Source organism: Phascolarctos cinereus, unplaced genomic scaffold (assembly GCF_003287225.1).
Source record: "Phascolarctos cinereus isolate Bilbo 61053 unplaced genomic scaffold, phaCin_HiC Scaffold_7;HRSCAF=346, whole genome shotgun sequence".
Taxonomy (NCBI): domain Eukaryota; kingdom Metazoa; phylum Chordata; class Mammalia; order Diprotodontia; family Phascolarctidae; genus Phascolarctos; species Phascolarctos cinereus.
Window position 1 is genome coordinate 197,399,872 of NW_027556180.1, and position 22,983 is coordinate 197,422,854.

The window sequence follows — 22,983 nt, forward strand, 5'->3', positions numbered from 1 at the left end:
AAGATTCGGAAAATTCAAGGAATGAATGAAAAGCATTTATTAAGTGTTTACAATGTTCCAAAGCACTTATGCCTTAGCACTAGGGATACAAATACAAAAGGAAGATAATTTCTACTCTCAAAGAGGTAACATGTTCTAGACGGAGAAGACAACATATATAAAGCAGTGGTGGTCTAGGAAACATCTTTTGATTTGGAAAATCACAGGAATGGTGAGTGTAACCATAGAGTCGACTGATATGCCCTTTCCAGAGGCAACGAAAGTATTGATTTGATAACTAATCAGAGAATAAGAGGTAGAAAACAGGGTAGGGGGTATGAGTGCAGAAAATGGTAAGGCTATGGATATAATGGTTGGTCATTGGATGGAGTATGAAGCAATATCTGGCTTCTGGGGCTGTCTAGATATAATGGGTCATGTGTGATTACACTCGCTGACTGACTCGTCAGAACAGCATGGCCCCAGTTTTTGCTGAGTGGATTAAATCACCCAGGGAATGATTTCAGGGGATCTGGTATAGAGGGAACAATGGCAGTGCAGATGGCAAGATGATGGCTTGGCTTGGATGGTGGGATGAGATGAGAAGCATAGTCTGGGGTCTCTGGATGGCAAGACAGGGTAGGCCATATATGCTTGCAGTAAGTTCCTTGCTAATCAGGACAGCACAGACTTAGGGTGAGGCCTGAGAAAGGATCGTCAGATTTTTTGACTAAGAGATCATTCACAATCTTTTGGATACTATATTTAGGAGAATGGTAAGCTATATTACAAGGGGTGGTGAAATGAATGATTGTGAGAAAAGAGAAGCAGTAAGTGTAGACTTTTCTTTCTAAGAACTTAGTGACAGAAGGGAGGAAAGTTTCAAATAATAATTACTAGGGATGTCAGGGTCAAGGAAATTATTTTTTTTTAAGGATAGGAGAAACCTTGACATCTCTGGTAGGTAAGGATAAGCAATGCATGTACAACTAATATTCTCCTTGTCATTAAGTCATTTTCTTAACTAGGTCCCTGCCTTTCAAGAGGAATCTGGCTACCTGCTAATAGTAAATCAAATCCATGGCAGTTCTTTCACCAACCAAGTCATATTCCCCTATTCTACTATAGACAGAGCTTTCTAATTCAAAAGCAAATTTTTCAGACTCTCAGATACCCTAATGATTTTTAAGTCTCAAAGTTTGGCCTTCAAGATAGAATGACATTATTATCTTAATGTACTTAAACCCTTAAGCATAAAATATCCTTGTGGCTGCCATTTGTTGTGAGAGGTGCATGATTGTGTGTGGTAGATAAGGTCAATTCAGGATAAAAGGTCCAACTTTGCATATATCAGAGATAATAAAGTGTTGTTTAGTTTTGTTTTTTGTTTTTTTCCCCCAGATACCTTATTTTCTGTGCTACCATGACACAGCCTTTATTGATGTGGGGATTATTTGATATTATTTTATCTTAAGCTTCTTAAAGTTTCTTTGTAAATGTAAATTGTGAATCCTGGAAAATAGGAAGTTACAAACAGGCACAGGAAAAAATGTGTATTGGTTACTGGCACCAGGTGGGAGATCCAGTAGAGAGCTTGAGTTTTCAACAGAAAAAAACAAAAAAAAGCTCAAGTTAGTGGGGGATCTTATGTTGGGAAGCTTGGAGCTCAAAAGGAATTTAGGGGATTTAGGATTTAGAGTTGGAAGGGACCTTCGATATCATCTAGTCATAAATTTAGAGTTAGATGGGTCCTCAGAATCCATCTACTTTAATCTCATTTTACGAAGAAGTCAGTTGGTCTAGGTTGGACAATGAAAGTGCCAGTTAGCTCCTTATAATCCTGAAACCCAGGAGAAAACAAAAATTTTGTTTGCCTTAGGCCTAGAAGCAGCTTCTTGAATTTATGTTACCTAAAAGTCTAGAACTTGAATTAGCATTTGTATCCATACAGGATTTCTGACTTTGAAGATAAGACAGAGAATAACCAGGCAAGTGAAGGGGAAAAAATAAAGAGGCCTAGTTCACTGTGTTTTCATATGTGGCTATTTACCTGATAGATTTTTAAACTTTCCTTTTTGACCTATTTTCATAACCTATCTCTCCCTAAATTTTTCCTTATGATTGTATTAAAAACTTTAAAATATCTTCTGTTTATGCAGTTTGCATGTATTCTCTCCCATTAGAATATGAGCCCCATGAAAACAGGGACTGTTTTTTGCATTTCTATGTATCCCCAGCAGGTGGCACAGTGGATAGAGCACTGGCCCTGGAGTCAGGAGCACCTGAGTTCAAATCAGCCTCAGACACTTGACATTGTGTGATGCTGGCCAAGTCACTTAACACCGAACGCCTCACCAAAAAAAACCTTACTGACTGACTAAGATTGAATGACCCCTAAAAGAGGAGTGGTATGCTGCTTCTAGGGGGCAGAAAAAGAGAAAAATGATAAAGAGGATGGGAAAAAAGCTTTAAAAATTTTTGTTTTCTACCACAGGTGAAGCTGGGATAGTAAGAAAGTCAGTTCAGAGAAGAGAGGTGGTAGCACATAAGTGAAATCAGTCCTGGACTTGTTCACAAAAAAAAAAAAGGGTACCACATTTTCTTTCTTATAAGAGAAAGCAGAGTGGTACTTTGTTCCAGGATACCAACATTAAAAGGGTACTAATAACACCTAAATCCCACAACAAGGAACTATCTGAGTTTATAACTAGAAGAATGGGACTTTGTTCCATGATAACAAAATTTAGAAGTTATTAAAAATTAGATGATCAGAAACATCTTGAACTGAGCACATAGTTAGCAAGAACAATTAACTAAATGAGAGGTTACCAAATGAAAAGCTTCATCATTTTCCACCCTTTTCCCCCCACTGGTAGCTTACCTAACTCTGGCGCATTGGTGTGTCCTGGAGTCTACTCATAGGGTTTATGTTAAAATTTTGATTTGGAGGTATGTTTCATACTTCTTGACCTAGGAGTATTTAGTGAATCAATCAGAGATTTGTTATTAAGTGCCAACTATACATCCAGCCTTATTCTTTCCCCTAGGCTTTAGTATCACCTTTCTAACTCTTTTGGACTTTTTAAAGGGGAGATCCCATAGGCATTTCAAAATCGTCATGTCCAAAATAGCATTCACATGATATATATATTTATATGCATCATAATACATATTCATGCATATATGTGTGCTTAAGCATGTATGTGTATGTATGTATATTACATCTTTTCAGTTGGAGTTTCAAACTGTAAATGAAAATAGGCTTAAAAGACATACAAATTATAGTAATACTCTTTTATCTGACATCTTTAAGAAATGAGGTATTTCCTCCAAAAAAAAGACAGTTTTAACTTAACATTCAAACTTTTAAAAAATTTTAACCATTTTTTGTGTCCTTTACTATCTTGTGTTTTTAAACAGAGATATTGAAACATGGCTTAAACTTTTCTCGATGATTTAGAGTGATGTTATGAATATCAGTAGCAGTAATAAGTGGGCACAGTCATTACCTCTGAAGTTATTAAGGTTTAACGCTTACATTGACCAACCCCAAATTATATTATCGTCATCCTATTTTTTGATTAACCCTGGATTGCCCTATAGTCATCCTGGTTTTTTTTTATTGTTCTCCCCACTCCCCCGTTAATAGTCACTACTCAGTCTGTCAGCTTTTAACAGTTTTCTCCCCAACACTGCTTCTTATTAATTATATAATATAGGAAGAACATAAGATTGTAAAGAATAACTAGACAGTCAGACTTGTTGAATGAATGAACTTAACATTACACAAAATTCTAAGTCATTAGGTTCTAAACTGAGGGCAATTCCATTCCCTTATGTCATTAGAGGTCTTTTTCACTCTTGAGTTCAAAGCTATGCTTCGGATAGTTAAGACTACAAGTAGTCTGGCAGCAGTAAGTATGGTGTTATGCCTAATTAATTCTCTCATCTTTTAATTTCTCCCCCAGCTATTTTATTTTTGGAAGGCGAGTAGAAATCCATGGTAATATTGTCTAATTACTGAATGCTGACAATTACTAGGAGTATATTTTTCTGTCCATAATTTCCATCATGGATTCATGTCAAATAAGTGGATTGCAAACAAATTGTTGTTTTTATAGGTTGCCTTGGTTCTTTCCGAGTAGGGTCATTTGTAGCTGCACGTCAATCAACCAGTGCCTACACAGACCTGAGGAGTTGTGTCAATGGTAAGTGTCTGCAGTATTTATCTTATATCAAACATTGAAGTATTAATTCTGTATTAGGCATTAACCTTCATATACAGAAATGTAAAAACATAATTTGTTTAAATAATAGCAAATCAGTCTTTACATATTTTTTAAAAATCCACATTAGCATTGTTGCAAAAAAAAAAAGCAAGAAGAACAAAGAAAGCAAAAAAATACCTCAATCTGTACTCAGGGTTCATCAGTTCTTTCTGGAGGTGAATAGCATTTTTCATTGTGAGTCATTTGGAAATGTATTGAGCATTGCATTGATGACAGTAACTAAGTCTTTCATAGTTGATTATTGTTACAATACTGCCATACATGCATGATAAATGCATAGCAAGAAAGACATTCTAATGTATATTTTCAACTTTTAACTTAACTCTATGAATCTTGCAGCTTTACTTTTTTATAACATTCTTCATATTAAATTGAACAGTTATTTACTAACTAAGGTTTTTAGTATTTTATTCTGTGTAGCTTTATTTTTATTGATACCATATAACGGTGTAAGAATTACTTAAGTACATATATCAAGACAGTATGCAGAGTCAATAGCATATTAGCTTGGCATCATGAGGATTTAGGTTCAGACCCTGAATTTGATAGCTGTATGACTGTCTATAAGTTATTTACCCTCTCTTAATCTCAGTTAACTCATCTGTAGTGATGACTTAGCAAGGATATTGTGAGGCTCAAATGAGACCATGTATATAGAATGTTACATAAATCTGTGTACACATATGGTGTGAGGGACCTAGGCATTATCAAATTTAACTCCTTATCTGATATTCTCAAACTGAACATGTCTAAAACAGAATTCATAATCTTTCCCTTAAATCCCACCCTTCTTCCTAACTTTCCCATTTCTACTGAGGTCACCACCATCCTTCCAGTCACACAGGGACTCAACCTTAGATTTAGCCTCAACTCTTGCCTCTCCTTCGTATGTCATATTGAATCAGTTGCAAAGTCTTGTTGATTCTATCTGCACAATGTCTCTCACGTCTTTTCCTTTCTTGCCCCTTTTTGATTGATTCTCAGATGGCACAGTTTCCACTTTTCTCATCATTTTGGTCACTGTCAGGGTTAGATATGATCCATCTTATTGATGTGCTTCCTAAAATGTGACATGCAGAACTCACCAGATGTGAACACAACAGATGTTTTCTGATCAGGAAGAAGTATAGAAGGATCATTACCTCCTTAGTCTGGATCATAGTGTTTCTCTGAATGAAGATTTAAATTTTTTTTTTTAGCATTATTGGCTGCCATATCATATTGTTAATTTATAGTGAGCTTGCAGTTTAACAGAGCCTCCAGTTCTTTTCAGATGAACTGTGGCCTAGCCACACTTCCTTCATATTGTATTTATAAAACTGATTTTGTAATGCAAATGTTAAAATTTGCATTTATCCCATGAAATATAATCTTATTAGATTCAGTCTTATTTCTAGTCCATTGAGATCTTTTTGGATCCTAACTCTTCCTCCAGGCTTTGTATCATCTGCAAAATTTGATATGCATGTCATCTATGTCTTTATCTGCAAAATATCAAACAGCAGAAGACAACTAAACACATTTCCCTGAGGCACATCATTGGAGACCTCCCTTTAAGACGACATTGACTCATTAATGACTGATCTCCATAAGTCTCCTTCCTGGTCTCCAGTAGAGGTGGGCACTATACTATTGTACCCCTAGAAGTGAGAGGGACAAAGGTGGACAGTATACTGTTGTACCTCATGTATCTCCTGCCTACCTCCAGCCTCCCAGGGAAAGAGAAGAAGCACTATTCCATCACACCAGTCCTTTTTCTTTCTTTTTTTTTTTTAACTGAAATGAGGAATGATTCCACTAGGTTTGTTGTTCAGTCCTTTCAGTCATGTTCATGTCTTCATGACCCCATTTGGAGTTTTCTTGGCAAAAATACTGGAGTCGCTTGCCATTTCCTTTTCTAGCTCCTTTTACAGATGAGTGAGTGGGATTGAGATCACTTACCCAAATAAAAATTCAGAGGTTTCTCTCAGTAGAAACAGAAGTTTTATTTTAGCAAGTCTCACGCGAGAATTTGGCATCACCTACCCAGAGCGAACTGGAGTAGGGAGGCAGGATACAAGCAGCAAGCAAGCAGTTATATACCCCAAGACAAAACAATTCTAAGAAAACCCTACCCTCCCACCTTTTAACCTGAATCTCTTTATCCCTATTGGTTGAGGTAAGAGACCTTACATTCTACCCAGAAACTAAGAGATACATTTTACCCAAGACAAGCTTGGAAGCTAGAAGATTGCCTTATTTGGTAAAGATAAGGCTGGGGTGGTGGTTACAAAACAAGGGAGGGGGTGGGCAACAGGTGTATGACCCAATCACATGATTTACAGGAAAATGAAACTTAGGCCTTACTGATACTAAAGCCCCTAACTAAATTTTGGGAGTATAGCTTCCATTTCACATGAGAAAATTTCAGTTGTCCCACACATGAGGAAAATGAGGCAAACAGGTAAGTGACTTGCTTAGGATCACACAGCTAGTAAGAGTCCAAAGCTGCATTTGAATTCAGATCTTCCTGACTCCAGGCCTGGTGCTCTATCCACTGCACAACCTAGTGAACTCTAGGTTAGGGCACCTTAACTCTCTCTCAAATCCCTCCCACACTCTGCAGTCCAGTTAAACCAGCCTTAGCTGTATTACTTTACACATGGCATTCCATCTCCTGACTCTGCCTAGAATTCATTTCCTCTTCATTTCCACATAATTAAATCTATCTCTTCTTTTAAGATCTGATTCAAGCACTTTGTTCTATATAAAGCCTTTTTCTTAACCATACCCTCCCCCAACTGCTCTTCTCTTTTTAACTATGTATTCATCAATGATTATTCTGTATTTACTTAAATATGTACTTATTATTTCCTCAGTGGGGTAGCTAAGTGGCACAGTAGGTTGGGTGCTGGGCCTAGAGTCAGGAAGATATCTTCTTGAGTTCAAATCCAGCCTCAGACACTAGCTGTGTGACCCTGGGCAAGTCACTTAACCCTATTGGCCTTAGTTTCCTCATCTATAAAATGACCTGAAAAAGAAATGGCAAATGACTCCAGTACATTTGCCAAGAAAACCCCAAATGGGCTTATGAAGAATCAGACATGACTGGAATGAATCAACAACAAAAATTGTTTCCCCAATAGAATATAAGCTTCCTAAGAGAAACTTGTTTCTTTATACTTTATATTTGTATCCCAGCACCTAGTACAATGCCTGACACACAATTAGTACCTGAAAATGCTTGTTGATGAATAATCTTGCAACAACTAAATGCTGCCTTATTATTTACTCATATATATTAATCTTCAGTTCCCTCTTCTCTATATATTCTCTATCTTTTCTGTTCTGAAAATTTTTCTCTTTGACTTCAGGAAATGGGAGCAAACTGGAAATTATGCAATTCCACTTTCCCTATGTAGTCTGTTACCATTGCACTGTCACTTTCTCAACCAAAGGCCTTGTTCTTCTCTTCTCAAACATGTCTAGCAGAGAGACTAGAGGCAACTGCCACTATGATATCCTAAGTATACAATAGTAATTAATATTTGTATAGCATTTTGCAATTTACAAAGAACTTTCCACAAAACAACGCAGTGAGGTAAGTAGTACAAATGCTATTACTATTATGGAGATGAAGAAATTCAGGTTGTGACTTGCCCATGGTTACACAGCTAATAAATATCACAGGCAGGTATGACGATTTTCTGTCTTCATCTAATGTGTCTCCCTCTACTATGTAGTCTCTGTCAACATGGTTTTATCTTTTTTATTCCATAAAATGGAAGCTAAAAAGAATATTGCAGCCAGAATACCTTGCACATAAGCATATTTGCTCTCAGTGTCTTATCAGATCTCTGATTATCAGCACTCAGAAGATAGGTTTCTATGAGGACAGATCATTTTTTTAACAGAATCTATTTCAGTGAGCATGTGACAACTAAAGCGCTTGCACAGTTGTTATTGATGCTATTGTTCAGACATGTCCAATTCTTTGTGACCCCATTTGAGGTTTTCTTGGCAAAGATACTAGAGTGGTTTGCCATTTCCTTCTCCAGATCATTTTACAGATGAGGAAACTAAGGCAAATGAGGTTAAATGACTTGCCCAGGGTCACAGCTGGTAAGTGTCAGAGGCCAGATTTGAACTCAAGAAGATGAGTCCTCCTCACTCTGGGCCTGACACTCTATCCACTATGTCACCTACCTGCAACACCCCCCCCCAAAAAAAAAACCCCTTTCTTTAGAGTAGGGCAGGAAAAAAAAAGATCAAAGTTTAATAACTTCTGGCTTTCATTACTTTCATCATAGATGGTCTCCTTGTAGCTCCTTTAAAGCACACTACAAAAAAACCCCCCAAGAATAAGCTATTTTACATGATAAGCAGCTTTATCCACCTATAAGGAGAGAACCACAGGAATTCTTTCTCTATTAACATAAGAATAAAAAATAGTGAAACATCATCACAAGTAACATTGCAAAAGGTTATGGATGCCAGGTTTGGAGCAGCAGTAGAACTTAGAGACAAAGTGGGATGCTGGCTCACTTCTCTAGGCTTTCTTTTGTTGACATTATCTATTCCCCTAATTTCAATTGTCATTTCTATGCAGATGGCTCTCAAGTCTATATCAAGTCTATAAAGGACAGTTTCACGATGCTGCTCAGAGACCTCTGAGCCAAGTACTATCTTTCCAACTGTATACTGGCTGTTTCCATTTAAATATCTTTGAAGCACTTTAAACTCAGTACTAAGAGAACAAATTTGTATTTCCTCTAAAATTTCTTCTTTCTTTTCTTTTCTATTTCTGTTGATTGGATCAATATCTTTCCAATCACCCAGGTTTGTGATCTCAGAGTCTTTCCTGATTTTTTTCTTTCTTTCATCTCCATGTGTTGATTCTGACTCATCAGTAAATTAACTACCTTTACATTCTTTCTGTAACAATCCTAGTCGAAAACAATGTGGTTGAAGTTAAGACAGACCTGGGTTCAAATTTTGCTGTTGACTCTTAACTAGTGGTGGCTATATGCAAGTCACTTAGTTTCTCATTGTCTTAATTTACCAATCTTTAAAATGTATGCATTACCTGCCTCATGAGATTCTGGTGAGACTCAAATGACATAATCATTGTAAAGTTCTTAGCAAACCTTAAAGTACTTTGTGCCAGTTATTATTTTAATACTTCACCACCTTTAGTTGGTCAGTTCCGTAAAGGACAGTTTCATGATGCTGCTCAGAGACCTCTGAGCCAAGATACTGAGTAAGATAGATTTACTTTTGAAGAGTAGTTCAAGAGAGATGGGTCAAGATATGGAAAAGTGAACTTTTGAATGGCAAAGAAGAAATCTCTTTGCAGCTGCAGATATGTGGGAAACATGTCTCTTGACTTCCAGGGTGTACAACCATTGAGACTACTAAGAGCAGAATCCTCTAGTGAGATTATTCTCTTTCCTTTACTTCTTAGATAAGAACTCCTGAAGAACTCATTTATACTTTTGCATTCGTTCATCTGTTTTAACCTATATAACTTTTCTGATTTCTATTTATTGCTTTCTTTTCTAAAGATATTTACTAGCTAACTGGTGAGAATAAGCTAAGTGTTAGTTTCCCCTTAAGAGTGACCAAGGAAGCTTTTATTCTGAACCCCTCATATCTCTAAGCTACAATAAATGAGGTGTGGTTCATAGATATAATTCTAGTCAATATGCCTCTTGGGGATAGGCAAGTGAAGAAATGGGCAACTAGCCACAGCCCTTTCCTTGCTTTCCGCAAAAGTGGAAATTGTAGTCTTCCTTGAAAATAGTATGTACCAAATATCAGATCAGATATCTCCCCATGCCACTCATGGGCTAGTCATCTTGATGTTTGAGAGCTACCAACCATATATAGTTTATATTATTTTTATAGTTCAGCTTACCATCTAGACTACTGAAATGTTGTTGTTGATGTTTAGTCATTTGGTCACGTGTGACCCCATAGACTTGGTCCACAGGATTTTCTTGGCAAAAATACTGGAGTGGTTTGCCATTTCCTTCTACAGTGTATCCCCATGTTACCAATAGGGAACTGAGGCAAGTAGGGATTAAGTGACTTGTGCAGGGTCAGCATAGCTATTAAGTGTCTGAGGCTAGATTTTAACTCAGAGCTTTCTGACTCTAGGCCCAGTGCTCTATCCACTGTACCACCTAACTCCCTAGAGTATTCTTTCTGACTCCACCCTCTCCTCCTTTACTGCTGGAGTAATCTTCCCAATGTACCTTGATGATAACCTCACTCTTCAATTGACTGAGTAAAGTAACACGCTGACTAATTCCAGTTTGTCAAGCTATATTTCATACTACTTCTCTTTCACGTGTTTCAGTTAAACTGAGTTCTTGCCATCAATTGTTCTCTCCCTGTTCTATTTTGTCTACATGATTTCCCATGTCTGAAATGAGAGAAGGGAGGAGGGAGAAAGTATTTTCTAGGCCCAACACCCACGAAACCTCCCTCATGATTCTTTTCCTGACTTTCCTAATTGAAAATAAATGACTTCTCCTACCTCAAATTTCACATAGCCCTTTACCTGGAACTCTCCTTTATACTTATTTATCACATGCTGGCTTATCTTATCTCATTAATTGTGTATATATTCTCCTCCTTTTCTTCCTCCTTCACCAACCCTCCAAATTAGATTTTTAGCCTCATGAAAGCAGAATCTGTATCTCTTTTTGTATTCCTATTATTTAGGGAAGTATCTTGCTCAAAGTAGGCAACTTTTAACATTTTGTGAATTATATTAATATAGCTAAGGCAAGGGCTGTGAGATACTTAATAAAGGAAAGGTAGTAGTCATAGGGCGTGTGGTTGAAAAATCAATCTATAAACATTTATTACATATCCATTACGTACCAGGCACTGTTGTAAACTCTGGGGATACAAAAAGAGGCAAAAGACAATTCCTGCCCTCAAGGAACTTACAATTTAAAGGGAGAGACAACATGCAAACAAATATATACAAAAGAAGCTATGTATGGTATAAATAGGAAATAATTAACAGAAGGAAGGTACTAGAATTAAGGAGGGTTGGGGAAGGCTTCATGTAGAAGATGGGATTTTAGTTGGAACTTAAAAAAGCCAGGGAGGTCAGTCGCTGGAGTAAAAGAGAGAGAGCATTCTAGGCATGGGGGCTAGCCAGAGAAAATGCCTGGAGCTGAGAGATGGAGTGTGTTAATTGTGGAATAGCAAGGAGGCTGTCCTTCCACAAGACATTCTTTGGACACATTGTGGCTCTGGCAAAATGACAATTCTTTTAATTCATCTTACCCCCACACCCACCCCAGTCATATTTATGTTGATAGGAGGGACCTTAAGAGATCAAAGGATCATAGCTTTTGAGTTAGAAGACTTTAGAAATCATTTAGTCCTCATCTTACAGGTGGGGAAGTTGTGTCTCTAAGAGAAGTGACTTTTTCAGTCACAGATTTAGTAACTAGTAAAAAATCAAGATTTTATTTCAGTGTATCTGATTCCAAATTCAACATTCTTTATATATTGCCTCCCCAATCAGCGGGTTCATTTTTAGAAATGTTCTCATCATTATTTATGGAATAGATTTTATTTTTCAAATAAAATTCTTAGGGCAAAAAATCAATTCCATTTTTGTGGAAAATCTAGTTTTATGAAATAACCCTATTCCCAAATCACTTATTCAAAATGAGATTTCATGCTGAACATTGTGGTTCATAACCACAATCATAGCTGCCAAGCAGGCTGAGGCTAGTAGGTCTCTTGAGCTCAGGAGTTCTGAGCTACAGTTGGCTATGTTGATTAGGTATTCCAACTAGGTCCAGTATCAATATGGCAAACCCTTGGCAAGGAGGTGTGGGGGTGGGGTGGAGGAGAAGGCTGTGTGGAAAAATAGAGCAAGTTAAACCTCCAGTATGGATCAGTAGGGAGATCAGGCCCATGAGTAGTCCCTACATTCCAGCCTAGGCTAGATGTAGATGGGAAGACACAGCCTTTTTAAAAATAGGAAAGACTGGACTTCTGATGGGGAGACGGTGAAGTGAGGAAGGAACTCCCTGAAGCTCAAATTCCCCTCCAAACCACCTTGAAAACTGCCTCAGAACAAATTTAGGAATGGGGAAGCAACTTACCAGCATAGCAGGAAAAGTCTATCTCATTGAGGTAGGAGGGAGCCCAGTAAACAAGCAGGAGAGACAGGTTGCACCCCCAGGCTGCCTACAGTAATTTCTGAGCCCCGGGGCAACCCACCAGCAAGTCCCTACTCCTGTGCAAGCCAGTAGTATCTGAGGCAAGTCTGCAGTCCCATACCAGCAGCACAGCAAGGCCCTACCCCCAGCATCAGCCACAAGCAATGCCCCACCCCCAGTGCTGGCCAGAAGTGAGACCCCACTCCCAGGGCCAGCCAGCAGCACTGCCCCATTCCTAGGGCAATCTAGCAGAGAGGCTTTGGTCCCCATAAAAGCCAGCAGAGAGGCTCTTAGCCCATTGACTGTAACTCACAGCCCACATGACTGTGATAGGGTAAAAAAAAAGCAAAATAAAGGGCTGAGGGAGAAGATTTCATTGGGAGAAGAGGAGAGAGGGAAATAGGATGGGGTAAATTATCTCACACAAAAGAGGCATGAAAGAGCTATTACAATGGAGGAGAAGATTGGGTGAGAGTGGCAGCAAGCCTTGAACATTAGTCTCATCAGAATTGGCACAAAGAAGGAATAACATACACCCTCAGTTGTATATAGAAATCTATCTTACCTTATAGGGAAGTAAAAAAAAAAGATATGGATAAGAGAAGGAAGTTGGGAAGACTGATAGAAGGGAGAGTGGATGGGGAGTGATCATAAGTAAAACACTTGTGAGAAGGGACAGGATGAAGGGTAAGAGACAGAAAAGGATAACCAACAGAAAAATAGAATGAAGGTAATTACACAGTTAGTTATCATAACCATAAATGTGAATGGGGTGAACTTACCCATAAAAAGGAAGGAAATAGCATAATGAATTAAAAACCCAAATCCTACAATAAGGTACAAGGAACACATTTGAAGCACAGAGACACACATGGAGTAAAGGTAAGGTGTTAGAACAAAATCTATTATGCTTCAGCTGAAATAAAAATAAAGGAGGGGGGTAGAAATCATGATCTCAGACAAAGCAAAAGCAAAAATAGTTCTAATTAAAAGAGATAAGGAAAGAAACTATCTTGCTTAAAGGTACCATAGACAATGAAGTAATATCAATACTAAATATATATGCACCAAGTGGTATAGCATCTAAATTTTTAAAGTTAAATGAGTAACAGGAGGAAATAGATAATAAAACTATATTAGTGGGAGACCTCAATTTTCCTCTCTCAGAGCTAGATAAATCTAAACAAAAAATAAAGAAGTTAAGGAGGTGAATAGAATTCTAGAAGATTTAGATAATGATAGATCTTTGGAGAAAACTGAATGGAAATAGAAAGGAATATACCTTTTTCTCAGCAGTACATGACACCTACACAAAAATTGACCATGCATTGAGACATAAAAACCTCAAAACCAAATGTAAAAATCATACGATTATCTCAATAGATTCAGAAAAGACTTTTGACACAACACAGCACCCATTTCCCTTAAAAACACTAGAGGGCATAGGAATAAAAGGAGCTTTCCTTAAAATAATAAATAATATCTGTCTAAAACCATCAGCAAACATTACCTGTAATGGAAATAAGCTAGAAGTTTCCTCTGTACAATCAGGTGTGAAGCAAGGATGTTCATTATCACCACCACTATTATTCAGTATTACACCATAGCAATAAGAGAAGAAAAAGAAATTGAAAGAATTAGAATAGGCAATGAGGAAACAAAACTATAACTCTTTTCAGATGATATGAGGCATACTTAGATTATCCTAAAGAACCAACTAAAAAACTAGTTGAAATAATTAACAACTTTAGCAGAGTTTCAGGATACAAAATAAACCCACATAAATCATCAGCATTTCTGTATATTACTAACAAAATCAAGCAGCAAGAGATACAAAGAGAAATTTCATTTAATATAACTTTAGAAATAGATAATATTTAGGAGGCTACCTGCCAAGACATATGAATACAATTACAAAACACTTCTCACATAAATAAAGTCTAAATAATTGGAAAAATATTAATTGCTCATGGGTAGGCTGAACCAATATAGTAAAAATGACAATTCTACCTAAATTAACTTACTTATTCAGTGACATACCAAACTGCCACAAAAATTTTATAGAGCTAGAAAAAAATCACAACAAAAGGTCAAGAGTATCAAGGGAGTCAATGAAAAAAAAGTGAAGGAAGAAGGTCTAGCTGTACTAGATCTCAAACTGTATTACAAAGCAGTAATTACCAAAACAATCTGATACTGGCTAAGAAATATAGTAGTGGATCAGTGAACAGCTTAGGTACAGCATGTGTTGCAGTAAATGACCATTGTAATGTAGTGTTTGATAAACCCAAAGATCCCCTTTTGGAATGAAAACTCATTCTTTGACAAAACCTGCTGGGAAAACTGGAAAACAGTATGGCAGAAACTAGGTATGGACGCACATCTCACATCATATACCAAGATAAGGTCAAAAAGGGTATACAATTTACACATAAAAGATGATATCATAAGCTAATTAGGAGAGCATGAAATAGTTTTACCTGTCAGGTCTATGGATAAGGGAAGTATTTAGGACCAAACAAGAGATAAGAAAGCATTACAAAATGTAAAATAGATAATTTTGAGTATATAAATTAAAAAGGTTTGCACAAACAAAATCAATGCAATCAAAATTAGAAGATGGGAAACAATCTTTATAGCAAGTGTCTCTGAGAAAGGCCTCGTTTCTCAAATATATGGAGAACTGAGTCAAATTTATAAGAATACAAGCCATTCCCTAGTTGATAAGTGGACAAAGGATATAAACAGGCAGTTTGCAGATAAAGAAATCCAAGCTATCTATAATCATATGAATAAAATGCTCTTAATCACTATTGATTAGAGAAATGCAAATTAAAACAACTCTGAGGTACCACTCCACACCTATCAGATTGGCTAATATGACAAAAACGGAAAATGATTCATGTTGGAGGGGATGTAGGAAAACTGGAACACTAATGCACTACTGGTAGAGTTGTGAACTGATCCAACCATTCTGAAGATCAATTTGGAACTATAACCAAAAGACTATAAAACTGTACATACTCTTTGACCCAGCATGTACATGTATACCCCATATCAGAGTATTTACCATCTCAGGGAAAGGGGAAATCAGGGAAGGAATGATAGAATTTGGAACTCAAAACTTTAAAAAAAAAAGTTTAAAATTATTTTTATGTGTAATTGAAAGAAAAATAAAATGTTATTTTTTTTAAAAAAAAGACACCCCAAAAAGGGGATGATTTCATTACAATATTTTGTTTACCCATATTTGCTGAAGATGGGTTGCAAAGACATTCATAACTTACTTTTTGGGCATTTAAAGTCTTTTTTAAATGTATTTTTAGCATTCATTTTTAAAAATTTGAATTCCAAATTCTTTCCATCTCTCCTGTACCTCTCCCATCCATTAAGAAGGCAAGCAATATGATATCAATTATACATGTGAAGCATGACTTACTTTTCAGATGTGCTTTGAGCTCTACACAACATAAGGAATTATATAAATACAGTGGATTTCAAGAGATTCTAGTTTATAGAATGACTTTTTAGTCACAAGATTAGTCATTCATTGAATCAGAAAATAAACCCCCTAACTATTTGTATATTAATTAAGGCTATTTATTTATGCTATTCTTCAAGGAACCATACATCTTCATTCTAATTAGTGTTAAACACACACACACACACAATAGGGCAGTGATAGTCCCATTGTTATTAGATTGTCACCTGGAGTATTGTGTTAAGTTCAGAGTGCTATAATTAAGAAACACAAAAATAGGCAGGGGAGTGAGTGTTCAGAGAAGGGCAAGCAGGGTTGTTCAAGGGCCTTGAGTCCACATCAGATTCATTTCAATTCATTAAACATGTATTAAATGCCTACTATGTGCTTGGGGTACAGATAAGAAAAAGACAGTCTCTATCCTCAAAGGAGCTTACAATCTAATAGGTGAAGACAATGCACAAGGAAGCTCCAAAGGCAGGGAGTAGGGAAAAGACACAAGGACTCTCTCTCTCATGGAGAGAGAGAGGATGGTGTTCCACGGAGTCCAAATGAAGCAGAACTACTGATGAAAAATGAAGAGTTAGCTGAAGTTAGTTGAGAGTTGAATAGAAATCTCTTGAAAGAACTGGGCATGTTTAGCCTGGAGGGGAAAAAAAAGACTCAAGGAGGACATGATTACCATTTTCAAGTATTTGAAGGATTGTCATGTGGAGAAGGGATTAGGCTTTTTCTGTTTGGCTACAGAAAAGAATTGAGAACAATGGGTGGAGGCTGAAAAGAGACCAATTTATACTTGATGTCAGGAAAAACTTTTTAACAGTTAGAGCTGTCTAAAAGTAAGATGGCTTGCCTCAAGAGTTAGTGCTTCAACCTCCGTAAAGGTCTTCATCAAAGCCTGGGCCACCACTTATTGTTATAGTTGTATATGGGTGCTGGTTCTCTGAATCTGGGTCTTGGTATAACTTAAGTAAGGAAAATCAATTGTTCTCCATTGCTTAGTGGTTTAGAAACAGGTATATTTTGGGAGGAGCAGCCTTCTTTGGCAGGACCCAGAAGACAAAAGGAAAACAAAAGAGGGACTCAGCTCTTTTGGAACACAAGTATGATTAATCACAGATAAAGTACTTGAATCTACAAAAACTACCCTTTTTGCCCCTGGCATCCCTACATATTTGGCTTTAAATGCCAACTCCAGGAAGAAAGAGCAATTAACAAATTTATTATCCTCAGTTTATATTTCTAATAAGTAAAAAAATTAGTAGTTGAAATAAGCGAAACTACTGTATTATTACAAATATTCTCTTCCTCCTCCAAATATGGTTTGTATAAAACATGGATGCACGCTAAAATCACTTATAATTTAGTCCTCTTTGCTTTTTGTTGGGAAGCCATTCAATCACTCTCATCAGGAAGAAAGAAGCTTTTGGTGGATCTGCTAACTAACTGGACTTCAATTGTGTTGGGAATATTATCTCCTGAATCAAACATCCAAGGCTTCAAAAAAATATTAACCTCCAAAGATAGTATATTATGTTAAGACTGGAAGAAGAGAAAGACAACAAAAATAAGTGGTGGTGCTAAAAATTATGAAAACCTTCTCTATTTTTTTCTCTATTTCTTTTTTTTTAATATAAATTTATTTATTTTTAGTTTTCAACATTCACTTCCACAAGTTTTTGAGTTCCAAATTTCTCACCCCTCCCCCCACCCCAAGATGGCATGCATTCTGAATACCCTTCCCCTGGTCGCCTCCTCCATCCTCCCCCCTCCCTTCTCGATCCCCTTCCCCTTCTATTTTCCTAGAGCAGGATAGACTTCTGTACCCCATTTCCTGTATTTCTTATTTCCCAGTGCATGTGAAAACATTTTTTTAAACATGTGTTTTTAAAACTTTGAGTTCAAATTTTCTCTCTTCCTCCCTCCCCACCCACCCTCATTGAAAAGGCAAGCAACTCAATATAGCTTGTACATGTGCAGTTATGCAAAACACTTCCTTAGTAGACATGTTGTGAAAAACTAACTCTGTTTCCCTTAATCCTATCCTGCCCTCCCATTTATTCTATTCTTTCTTTTGACCCTGTCCTCCTCAGAAGTATTTACTTCTGATTACCCCTTTCCCAATCTGCTCTATCACCCCCTGCTCTCTTGTCCCCTTCTCCCCCTATTTTCCTGTAGGGTAAGACAGATTTCCATACCCAATTGTGTGTATGTTATTCCCTCCTTAAGCCAAATCCTATGAGAATAAGATTCCTCATTCCCTCTCACCTTCCCCTGTTTCCCTCCACTGTAAGAGACTTTTCTGTTTTTTTTGTGAGATAATTTACCCCATTCTACCTCTCCCTTTCTTCTCTGAGTATCATCCTCTCTCATCCCTTAATTTTATTCTCCAGATATGACCCCTTAATCTTCAACTCACCCTGTGCCCTCTATCTATCTATATATACATACATACAATTTTTTTCCTCAACTACCCTAATACTGACAAAGGTCTCATGAGTTACAAATATCATCTTTCCATGCAGGAATGTAAACAGTTCAATCTTAATAAGTCTCTTATGATTTCTCTTTCCTGTTTACCTCTTCATGTTCCACTGAGTCCTGTATTTGAAAGTCAAATTTACTGTTTAGCTCTGGTCTTTTCATCAGGAATGCTTGAAAGTCCTCTATTTCACTGAATGACCATTTTTTCCCCTGAAGGATTATACTCAGTTTTGCTGGGTAGGTGATTCTTGTTGTAATCCTATCTCCTTTGCCCTCCAGAATATTATATTCCATGCCCTGCGTCCTTTAATGTAGAAGCTGCTAAATCTTGTGTTATCCTGATTGTGTTTCCACAGTACTTGAATTGTTTCCTTCTGGCAGCTTGTAATATTTTCTCCTTGACCTGGGAACTCTGGAATTTGGCTACAATATTCCTAGGAGTTTTCCTTTGGGGATCTCTTTCAGGAGGAGATCTGTGGATTCTTTCAATTTCTATTTTGCCCTCTGGTTCTAATATATCAGGGCAGTTTTCCTTGATAATTTCTTGAAAGATGATGTCTAGGCTCTTTTTTTGATCATGGCTTTCAGATAGTCCAATAATTTTTAAATTCTCTCTCCTGGATCTATTTTCCAGGTCAGTTGTTTTTCCAATGAGATATTTCACATTGTTTTCTAATTTTTCATTCTTTTGGATTTGTTCTACTGTGTCGTGATTTCTCATAAAGTCACTGTCTTCCAATTGCTCTATTCTAATTTTTAAGGAAGTATTTTCTTCAGTAAGCTTTTGGACTTCCTTTTCCATTTGGCCAATTTTGCTTTTTAGGGCATTCTTCTCCTCATTGGCTTTTTGGACCTCTTTTGCCATTTGGGTTAGGCTATTTTTAAGGTGTTATTTTCTTCAGTATTTTTTTGGGTCTCCTTTAGAAGCTGTTGACTCTGTACTTCTTTCCCAGTTTTTCCTCTACTTCTCTTACTTGCTTCTCAAAATCCCTTTTGAGCTCTTCCAAGGCCTGGGACTGATTCATATTTTTCTTGGAGGCTTTGGATGTAGGAGCTTTGACTTTTTGTCTTCTTCTGGTTCTATATCCTTGATCTTCTTTTTCACCAAAGTAAGATTCTATGGTCTGACTCTTTTTGTGCTGCTTGCTCATGATCCCAGACAATTACTTGAGTTTTAAACTCTTTGTTAAGGTAAGAGTCTGCTTCCAATGTGGAGAGTGTACTGTCCCAAGCTTCAGGGGTCTGTGCAGCTGTTTTCAGAGATACTTCTAGGGACCTGTAAATTTTCAGTTCTTTCAAGGTGGTATGATAAGGGCGAGGTGTTTACTCCTTCCTTGGCCTGGGACCACAAGTATTCCTTTCTGTCCTGTAACTGTGAGGAGGGGTTCCTCTCCACAGCCACTCCAAGCTCCACCACGCCAGCGCTCCTCCTCACCCCAGCACCGCCGCCCAGAACTGTGACCCAGATCCAAACAGGGGCAAAGCAAGAGATTCCTGCCTCAGCACTGGCAAACAGATCCTTGCAGTCCCTCTCTGATCAGCCACTGGATTCCCCCTCAGTCTGTGGGCCAGAAGCTTGGAAAGCAGCTGCCCCCCGCCCTCCCCCAGGGCCAGGCTTTTTGGGAATGGAGCTGAAACCCTGCCTTCCTCTCTGACCACCGACAGAAACAGACTTTTCCCACTGACCTTCTAAGTTGTCTTTGGCATTAGTGGATTGAGGAGTCTGGAAATCTCCACAGCTGCCCGTGATTCAGTCGTCTGAGGCCTGCTCCAGGTTTGCTGCGGCCTGTGCGCCCACGCTGCGCTCCCAGCCCTGCGCGATACACCTTTCTGATCAATCATCCAGGTTGTCTTGGGCTGGAAATTTGTTTCACTCTGTCTTTTTGTGGGTTTTGCTGCTTCAGAATTTATTTAGAGCCATTTTTTTATGAATATTTGGAGGGATTTGGGGGACAGCTCAAACAAGTCACTGCTTTCACTCCGCCATCTTGGCTCTGTCCCCAAAAAACCTTCTTTAAAAGGAAATGCATATTTAAAATAACCTCCCCCCCAGAAAAAAATATTTTTACATAATAATTATCTGTAATCATTTTAAAGTTGTGTAGTTATATTTATATGCATATACATGTATACATATATATGTATATGCACACACACATATATATCTATAGATATAGATAGATATATAAAATGCCTACAGTTATATACCTTACGTCTGTTCTGCAAAAGGAGGTTCAGAATAAGGTCTCTTCCAGCTCTATTAGTCTATAAAGAACTTGTCCAATGCCCATGATGAAAAAAAATTTCTATGAAAACTTCTCCAAAAAGATGGGGAGAATTTCTTAAATTTTTTACAGGCTTTTGTAATTTTTATAGGAGACTGTTTGATTGTTTGTGCTAATTTGCAAAGTTGTCTGTTTCTCTTAGCAATCCCAAACCAGTGCAGTCCTCTCCCCTGTAATGAAATTGGCTACGAACGCTGCATAGATGGCCAAGCCCAATTCACCTGTGTTTGTAAACCTGGATGGCAAGGAGCAAAGTGTGAAGAAGGTATGTTTAATCATACCCCCAAAATGACAGGAATTAACCATTTGAAAAGGTCTAAAAGATTCAGGGAAAAGGATTCCCAAAATTATGGATTTTTAAAAAACACTTTCCTCCCTCTCTTTTAGACATCAATGAATGTGAAGATCCCTCTTATATAAAGGGAGGTTGTAGTCAAATCTGTACAAATTTGCCTGGAACCTACCGCTGTTCCTGTGAGAGTGGCTTCTATTTGCTTTCTGATAAAAAGGATTGTAGAGGTAAGGATCACTAGGAATAAAGATTTGTTTTCTGTATGAAATTAAAATTAGGGTTGACGTTGTCCTTGCATGATGTCCCTGAACCTGACAATATTATTGCATCATTCAATTATATAACATCTATACATAGATGAAATATTCATAATTATCCTTAATAAATCAATCCATTTAATAACCATCCTTTAGAATTTTTTCTTCATTGTGCCTAAACTAAATATTTTGAGATACAACCCAAGTTAATTTCCCTTTTTTACTTTCACAAGAGAGTTGATCGTGACTGTTCTTTAAGGGCAGGGACTATTTCATTTTTGGTTTTGCATTCCTAGCACCTAGCATAGTGCCTGATAAATACAACAGTTGCTTGATAAATACTTGTTGATTGGCTGATTAGAAGTCAGGAGCTTGCATTCTGTTCTCGACTTAGCCACTGTGTGACTTGGGTCAGTTACCTAACTTCTCTGGGCCTCTGTTTCCTCATCCGTAAAATTACATTTGTAGACTAGGTGACCTCTAAGACCCCTTTTAATCTGAAACATCTATGATTCTGTGATTATTTGGTAATGTTCTCATGTAAGTACTTGAAGACTTGATCCCCAGGCCAAATAAAAATGCCAATTCCTTTAACTATTTTGTGTATGATATTTGTATCTTCTTCTTCCTTTTTTCTTTTAAATTCTAAGGTAGACTTTATTTCTCTTTCTGTCTTCTATAGTATTTCCCCTTCTCCCAACCCCATGATTTCTTCCCAGCAGACTGCTTGGATTATTTGGTTTGGGGAAGATTAAAAATTGCCTAACCACATTTTATCCATGCTCATTGAGCCGTTAGAAGCTCATTTGGGATGGGGAGGAGATTAACTGTCTGTGGTTCATCTTTGCCTATGACAACTAGTAACAGTTCACTTAACTTTATTTTCTTGATAAAATGGTTAAAAGAAATAGTTTAATGAATAATATAGTAAGTTTTACTTTTTAATTTTTTAATCATATTCATGGATTAACCATAAAAAAGGTTAACTGAATTTTTCCCAGTTTTTTTCCTGTTAATCTCAGATCATAGAACCCCAGTATGTTATCCCATTATAGCAAGGCTGTAAACCACTCTTTAGAATAGATAATATAGTGCAGCTTGTAGTATAATATTGCTTAGTAAATTTAGTTTTAAGCATTGCTTTAAATGGCCTTAAAATGATCTAGAGCACTGAATCTTCCCCTCTAAAGCAATGTCCTATCTGTGGCCAAGCCATTTCCCTTCAGTACCTATATGAGGACTGATTTGAGGCTATAATAGCAGACTGTTATAATCATTATAGTCACTGAAACCGAGCTTCATTCTGCTGTAATAAGTATTCCACTCAGAAACTTCAAGAAGACATATAGATGTGAGTTATTATTAGTTATCATTAAGTAAGGAAATAAAATAAATTCACTCATTAAATATTCATAGGTACTTACTTATTAGATTACAGTATCTTTCTCATTAAAGAATGGGTGAATATATTTTTTAGCAAAAAATCAACTTATTCTCAACCCCCAAGGTGAGACACATATATGTTGATCATCAAGCAAGCAAAAATCTCCTTTAAATACTAATATCCCTAGTGATCAGAACACATGCTTATATGAACTTCGTTTACATATGGCTTTTCCTTCATGACAGTTAACTGATGAGATACAAAACAGTTAAGACAATAAGTATAAAAACATCAAAATGAGGTCTTAGCCAAGATGTGGATAACCTTGGAATCAAATGGCCTGTAATCAAAGATTCAT

The 22,983-nt window shown here is 37.1% G+C and overlaps 1 protein-coding gene across 5 annotated transcripts in view; it reads left to right on the forward strand.

Moving 5' to 3' along the window:
• The window catches only part of PROS1 (protein S), a 106,955-nt gene that overhangs the window by 42,630 nt on the left and 41,342 nt on the right, over positions 1–22,983 (forward strand). For 3 of the 5 annotated variants that reach the window (XM_020974821.2, XM_078147439.1, XM_020974823.2), the window contains 3 exons: positions 4,101–4,187; positions 20,835–20,957; positions 21,080–21,211. In XM_020974821.2, coding sequence (XP_020830480.1) covers positions 4,101–4,187; positions 20,835–20,957; positions 21,080–21,211 — 342 coding nt within the window. The remainder of the gene's footprint in view (positions 1–4,100; positions 4,188–20,834; positions 20,958–21,079; positions 21,212–22,983) is intronic. The other 2 variants (XM_020974822.2, XM_020974824.2) reach the window with 2 other exon arrangements.